The 7,649-nt window shown below is 54.9% G+C and overlaps 1 protein-coding gene across 1 annotated transcript; it reads left to right on the top strand.

Moving 5' to 3' along the window:
• Nucleotides 1-915: 915 nt before the first annotated feature.
• On the top strand, nt 916-6,114 carry FOXI3 (forkhead box I3). The gene is given in 4 exon segments (XM_031949813.1): nt 916-1,197; nt 1,200-1,249; nt 1,252-1,678; nt 4,915-6,114. Coding segments are annotated over 4 exon segments (1,317 nt in total). The 5' UTR covers nt 916-968; the 3' UTR covers nt 5,526-6,114.
• The last annotated feature ends 1,535 nt before the right edge of the window (nt 6,115-7,649 follow it).

Raw genomic sequence — 7,649 nt, 5'->3', positions numbered from 1 at the left:
AATTTTGCTTCTCTCCAAATGAAAACGTGAGAAAAGAACCGTATCGTTTGGGTTTAGAAAGAAAGGCACAAGCTTTAAAAGGTCGTACTAACTGGGCTCGCTCTTTAAAGAGCAACGTTCTCAGTAAATGGTGCAGTCAGTCGCAAGGTCATGGGGGATTTTAGTAAGGTCTCCTTCCCTTTCTGGGCATTTATGTTTCTCGGACGCTATTTCTCCCACAGTTCCAGAAGATGTAACGTGCAAAACTCTTGGGAGGGGAGGGATAAATCAGTGCCCTTTGCACAGCTAAATTAACAGCTGGTTTTTCAAGTGTTAATCCTATCAGGAATTTGAAATAAGTGTCACATCTACTGTCACAGGTTCAAAAGACTCGAAAAGGATTTTTCCTTCCGTCCTTCCTTGTCCTTCCTTCTCTTTCATTTCTTCTCTCTCTTACTGAAAAGCAAAGGGGAGGAATAAGAGTGGGAGAAGGAGAAATTAAAGGCCCCTGGGACCTCGTGCACACATTCACACAATTTCCAGAAAAAGGGGTTTCGGAATCCTATGGCTCCAACGGCGGGCAGTCCCAGCCGAGGCGGGCCCGGAGATGCGGAGGCGACGAGTCCCAGGAAGGATCGGAGTCCCGAGGAGGAGAGAGGACCGAGATGCTTTAGGCGATAGTGGCCACGGAAGGGGAGCGAGCTGGGGAAGCTGCCGGGGTCCGATCGGGGCCGGGAGCGCTTCGGGGGCCCTCTCGCCGCCCCTCGCGCTCCCAGAGGTCACCCACGCAAGGGGATGCGGGAGGAAGCCCGCGGCCTCTCTGCGCCCGGCTCCACCGGGGGGGCGGGGCGGGGCGGGGCCTGCTCGGGTGCCCGAGTCCCCGCCCCCAGCCTGCTCCCCCGGCGCGCCGGGGCCTCCCCTATAAGGAGGCGGAGGGCGGCGGTCCGCTCGTCGGAAGCCCACAGATCCCGTAGGTGGCCCTCGGAGGGATGCTCTCTGCCGAGCGCCGAGCCCAGCCCCTCTCCCCGCTGGCCGCGGACATGGCCCTCTACTGCGGTGACAACTTCAGCGTGTACCCGCAGGCAGCTGCCGCCGCCGCCTCCGGCGCCGCGCAGTCCCCCAGGGCTCCCTACGCTTTGCCCGACTACGCGCCGCCGCCGCCCTCCGCCGCCAACCCCTACCTGTGGCTCAACGGGGCGGCGGGAGTCGGGGTCCGCGGCGGCGCCGCGCGGCCGCGGCCGCCGCGTACCTGAACCCCGGACCGCCGGCGCCCCGCCCCCGCCGCCCTCGGGCTCCGCCGGCCCCTTCCTGCAGCCGCCCACGCCGCCCGCCGGGCCCTTCGGCTGCCCGCCGCCTCCTCGGCCCTTCGCCGCCGCGTCAGCCCCGGCGCCCCCGTCCGGCCCCGGGCCGGGCCCCGGCTCCCCCTCGGGAGGCGCCGCCGAGCTGGGCTGGCTGTCGCTGGCCAGCCAGGAGGATCTGCTCAAGATCATGCGGCCGCCCTACTCGTACTCGGCGCTCATTGCCATGGCCATCCAGAACGCGCCCGAGCGCAAGCTGACGCTCAGCCACATCTACCAGTTCGTGGCGGAGAGCTTCCCGTTTTACAAGCGCAGCAAGGCGGGCTGGCAGAACTCCATCCGCCACAACCTCTCCCTCAACGACTGCTTCAAGAAGGTGCCCCGCGACGAGGACGACCCCGGTGAGTGAGCGGCACCGCAGCCCCCTTGCGGGGGGAGGGGGGCGCAAGGACCTCCCGCCGGGCGCGGGAGGGCCTGCGGGGAGCGCTGGGGCGGCCTGTGGCGAGAGGGCGCGGGAAGTGGGCCGCGGGCCGGACCTGGAAGCTAACCCGCAGCTTGGGACCCTTGCCGGCAGCGGAGGGGGCGTGGCGCCGGGCTGGAGCACCTGGCGCGGAGGTGGGCGCTGCCGGCGGGCTGGAGGCGCACTCGCGGGGCCCCGGGCAGTGGGGGCTGGGCGAGGCCGGAAGAGGGGCTCCGGACGCTTGGGGCCCCTAGCTCCGAGGTTGTCGGGGGCCATCCACGCACGAAGCTTAGCCTTCTCCGCTCCGGGCCGGAAGGTGGAGGGGCTTGGGAGCGGGCTTGAAGAAATCAGTATATTGGGGTAAGGGACGAAATGGGTTTTGTGAGAAAGAGGGGAAAAAAGAAAGAACCAGGGCAGTCTTGGGTGGAGAATGGGATGCTGAGGAGAGACGGCCAGTGACGCCCCAAAAGAGAGGAAGCGGCCCCCTTCAGCTCGGGCGTGGAAGAACAAGGAGATCTCTCCCCCATCCCCCGAAACACTTAAAGGAGGTTACCGTGAGAAAGCGAGCTTACTGGCAAGTGAGACGACTTAAAAAAAAAAAAATAAGAGAAGCTTTGCTTGACGTCCAGGCAGGGGAGAAGAAGGGAATTCGACCCAGTGAAGGAGCAGGAAAAAGAAACTGCTCCTCAGCAAGGAAAGGAAAGGGGGATCCAAACACCTGGTAAAAAGAGGCTAAAGGGGGAGGACCAATGGTCTTCCATAAAGTGGGAGGGGGGGGAAATGAGGCATCTCTTAATTAGGGAGAAAAATGGGAGTGGGGAGAATGTGCGGAGCTGGGAACAAAATGACTGGGTCCAGGGGCTCGTGTCAGACTCGGGAGGCAGAATGTGGAGCTAGAAACGAAAAAGAGCTGGAGGACACACATTCAAGGGAGAAGTTGGAAGGAGAGTTAGGGTTGCCGCAGTAGGATGTAGAGGTTCTAGGGAGGAGAAAGAATCAACAGCCGGATAGTGATTTGCGTAGGGAATTGGGCTGTGAGAAGAATCTCACATACGTTTGCCATTATAGTCTTATTGGTCATGACCTTTGTAAAGGAGTTCCTGCGTTAGCAGTAGTCTTGGAGCTAAAAAAGAAAGATGTCTAGTTCTTGGAGAAATAACTGTTTCTGTAAGTTATTTTCTCCTCGCATTTTTCTAGATAAAAGTTGAGACCCTAAGTCTATCCCAGCCTTCCCCTTCTCCCCCCATCTCCCCGAGTCTTAATTCTACAATGTGTACTGTTCTGAGTTCTTTTCTAACCCAGAGAATCCCAAAAGAATTGGATGAGTTAAAGTAGAATGAAGAATGCCGGGATGTTCCGTGAGGTTTCCTCCAGGCAATTTTGGAATGCTTTTTAAAAAACTGAACGTTAAAGGGATCTGACACTTCGTAACTTTGACCCCTAGCAAGTTAGCTAATATAGCTGACTTCAAAGTGAGCTAGAGAAGGAAATGGTAAACTACCCCAGTGAATTTGCTAAGTAAATCTCAAATGGGGAGACTAGTACCACAAAAGGTATTAGGTGATTTTAATCTGTGGAAGCTTTTACTGTCTATCCTCCAAATGTAGATAAGGAAATAGGGAAGGAATTGAAAACGCTAGCCCTATAGGAAAGGATGGAAGAGGCGGGGTGGAGAGGGGGGAAAGGTGGTGCTTGAATTGATAAGCTGAATCTTGGAAGCCTGGTGTTCTGAGAGATGGAAGGGAAAGGGAGCGTTCTAAGGGGGGGATATCACGAAGAGGGATGGGATTTTGAGTGAAAGAAGCACTTTTCACTCACCAGAGCACCAGGACTCAACCCAAAGATGTAGGGCTTTGTCTAGATACCCCGAAGTTTAATAATATCCAAGGGCTTTAGGAGTCGGTTGGCAGATCCATCTCTTTACCTGCACCACTTGAGATTTATCACCTGCGATTATCAGGTGGACTTTATCTCGTAGTGACTTTATGGCCTTGAGGAACTTGGTTTTCACAATTGTGCTTATTCTTAAGACACCTGAGCACTTATGGAATAGCTCCTAGATATCCTAGGTGGCAAGTTTTGTTACTATTATTTTTGCAAAATGAATACAAGTAGGGCGTCGGGCATATGGGAGGTTTCAGAGAGAGTTGGAATGGAAAATCCTGTCTTTTTCAAAGCCTTTTTTACCCTGAAAATATTTTCTGTCAATATAGTGCCACTGACCCAAACGGCGCTCTTTTGTTTCCTTATGGTGATGGTGGCAAAAAAGAATTATATAAATTATATAGATTTTCTCCCTTGCAACTTAGTATACTGCAATTTCATCTACTCAAAATTTAGGAGAAGGAAATGTAAAATCTTAGCAGCAGATAGTGAAAAGAGTTGGGGAGGAATCAACTTAATTTTTAACATTTGAAGCCAGAATACTTTGCAACCTTAGGCAAGTCATTTAGAACCTGAACTTCAATGGGCTCAACCATAAAATGCAGATAATGGATATTTTATTTACCCCACGGGCTTATTACGTGCAAAAGGGAAACACCTGCGGCAGTGGAAAGAGGGGCTGCTTTATTATATTCATTGTTTTCTGCGGTGATACAGGTCTCACAAAACAAAACGCTCAGCCTCTATAAGCCTCATTTCCCCCAGCTGTAAAAAATGAGGGGGCTCCATTCCAGGCCTGTTGTACTAAATGAGAACCGCTTGGTTGGCCCAGAAGCGACAAGTAAAGGTGACATTACCGACCTAGTCTGTGCAAAGGGGTGGGGCCCGCGCGAGCTCAGAGCAAAAGCCCGCGGCAGGTTCCCAGATTTTTCCCGAGCGGAGAAACAAGTTTCAAAGCATCTCGGCGGCAGCTGGGCCACAGGAAGTAATCCCCGTGCGGAGCTGTGGAGGCTTCGCGATCCTGGAATTCTGATAGTCATGTCTCAGATTTACGTGGAGATTGGAGGAGGGGGGTGGCAGAGGGACGGAGAGGATCCTTTTTGTAGCGCGAACACCCCCGGGGAGACGGGACCGTTATGAGCCCCATTTCACAGCCGAGGAAACTGAGGCAGAGGTTAACGGGACTCGCCCGGAGTCGGTCACAAAGGGTCGGGGCTCGGAGCCGCCGGGGGAGGGGGGGTGCCGCGCGGGAAGGGCCCCGTCGCTGACGTTTCTGCTTCCCTCCTTCCCCAGGGAAAGGCAATTACTGGACTCTGGACCCAAACTGCGAGAAGATGTTTGACAATGGGAACTTCAGGAGGAAGAGGAAGCGCCGCACGGAGCCCGGCGGCGGCGGCTCCTCCGCCGGGGCCGGAGGGGTCCCCAAGCCCGAAGAGGGCGGGCCCCCCGGGATCGTGGTCAAGCCCGAAGCCGGAGACAGCCCGCCCGCCCTCCTGGGCCCCTCCCCCTCCCCTCCCGAGCCCGCCGAGGAGCCCAAGGGCGGCTCGCCTCCCAGCGGCCCCCTGCTCTCCTCCGCCCCCTGCCTCAAGTCCTTCTTGGGCAGCCTGGGCAGCGCGGCGGGGAGGACCCCAGCCAGAGCCCCGGGGCTCGTTGCCGCCGAGCTCCCCGCTCGCGGCCTGCAGGGGGCGCAGAGGAGCGCGGCCGCCGCCTTCCCCCCCGCTCCGCTGTCGGAGGTGCAGCCCGACGCTTCGCACCTCGGCGGCGGCGGCCTGGGCGCGCGGCCCTCCTCCTACTACAGCCCCTTCCCCGCGGGCGGCGGCCAGGGCGGCCACTTCAACAGCCCCTTCTACAACAGCTTCAGCGTCAACAGCCTCATTTATCCCCGGGAAGGCTCCGAGGTGTGAGGCCCGGGGGAGGCTGGCGGGGCCTCGCCCAGGTGCTGGAGGAAAGGCTTTTCTAAACTAGAGATGTGCAATTAAAGCCAGGTGCAGGGCACAGACTGCTTCCGCTTCTCCTTCAGCCCAACAGCCCCTAGGCGCAGGATAAGCGCAGGCTTTGGAAACTTTCCTGGGGCACCCACCAGACAGCCCAGAGGAAAGGCTCCCAGCTTCCAAGGCCCGGGAGGGGGGAGTGAGAAGCGGGAGATCGCGAGTCCGGCCGTTTCGGGTGACTTGGGCTGCTGATCCGTGCGTCTGTTAAAAACATCTTGGATCACCCCTTTCCAGACGAAAAAGAGGGGATTGTGTGACTTTGTACAGTTTTATTTCTTTAAATGTGTCCTTGAAAATGTTACCTGAAAACCAACACCAAAGATACTAGTGGTTCTCAGGCTTCCTTTTGTGCTTTTACATGGATTTTTATGAGCTTTTTGTAAATACTATTTCTATATGCAATTTTATATTTGTAAATTAATGCAAGTTGTTCTAATTTATCATTTGAACAGGGGTAAAATTTATTTTTTCCTTAAAAAAATAAAAAAAATTACTTTGACCACCAAGAATCCCATGAAAAGATAATTCTTCCTTTCTTTTGGTTGCATCTGTTCCTCCCGAGTTGTGTGCTTTAGTTGTCTGATAGGGACTTTAACTTTCACCTGTCACCTTTCTCCCAGTTTTTGTCACCTGTCGTAATGGTAAACTCCCTCTTGGAGGGGAGATTGCCTTTACTCAATCCTTTCAAAAAAGAAGTGAGCTATGATGGCCTGTTAAACAAACAAATTTTTGCTGGAAGAGGGAGGGGGAAGGCGTTTGCTGTCTAAGTGGTTCTAAGGAGCAGCTCTGTTTCAGAATGAGAATTATATAGCATTCAGTTACTCTGGAAAAGGGAACTAGAAATGTTCACCGATAATTACATTGTTTTAGACCACCCTCACTGCAAATAACCAATGCCTTCCTTTACCTACTTCACTCGATGGTGTTGTCAAAAAGAGCATTGATTAAGCCTCACTACGTGCCATTCAGCGAGCTAAGCTTTGCATATGCTAACAATCCCTGTCCTTAAGAAGTTTCACACTCTTTCCCTTCGACTACAGCCTTCAATTTGTAGGCACTCACAGGGTGAAGACTGTGGATAAATAGCCCTTCTGAGCACCAAAGGTGTCTCTTCAAGGGGAAACTTTTTAACAAATCTCAGCCTCGGTTCCCTCCTTTGTAAAATACGTTCACCTGGAAGTTTCCTTTCCAGCTTTATCCCTGAGAGATGGGGCGGATGGAAAAGAATTTTTAAAATTTCCTCGATCTAAAATCTAAAAGTCATTAAGTCAGAACTGTGTGTGTGTGTGTGTGTGTGTGTGTGTGTGTACACGATACAGTTCAGATCCAGATTAATTTCCATTAAGAATCCTGGCGCTTTAACAGCGAGCTCCGGAGACAATTCAGAGTCCTGACATTTTCTGGTGGGTCCGGTTTAATTCACTCCCATCCCCACGCCCCCGGCCGGCTCCGCCCTGTGCATCTCCCCCTCTTCCCCCCTCCCCCCCCCCCCCCCCCCCCCCCCCCCCCATGTGAGCTCCTCGCTGGTCCCCCAGTGGCCATGAGGCCCTGTCCGGGAGCCGCCTTCCTGGGGCACCTGGGGCCCAGGTAAGGAAGAGACCACCCAGCCCCTGGATTCACTTTGCAATTCAAAGCAGCTGCCGCGGGGCCAACGACAGACTCCCGGCAGCTTTCGGATTAAGGCCGGAAGCGAAGGAGCAAACCTCATTTTTAACGTGCCCCAGGAGCCATCGGTGTGGACCTGCCATAAACCGGAGAGGCAATGGCTTCGGATTTACAGAGGAGGAAACTGAGGGCCGGATCACGTGTCTGCCGCAGACTCTGAACGCGGTTTCCTGACCCATCCTCCATTTAGTGCCCTCACCCTTAGATCTATTCCTCCAACGCCTTTCTTTCTTTAGTCCGTCCACTCTCCCTGCCAACAAAAACTGGAGAGGTTCGGGGGTTTGTGCCCCGGAGAGCTGGAGGTCCGAAATCCGTGTTTCCCTTTGTGAAGTCCTCAAGCACTCCTGGGACACTGACCCATCCGCGAGGTCA

This window comes from Sarcophilus harrisii, chromosome 2, assembly GCF_902635505.1.
Source record: "Sarcophilus harrisii chromosome 2, mSarHar1.11, whole genome shotgun sequence".
Classification (NCBI taxonomy): Eukaryota; Metazoa; Chordata; class Mammalia; order Dasyuromorphia; family Dasyuridae; genus Sarcophilus; species Sarcophilus harrisii.
This window is presented reverse-complemented; position numbering and strand designations above follow the sequence as displayed.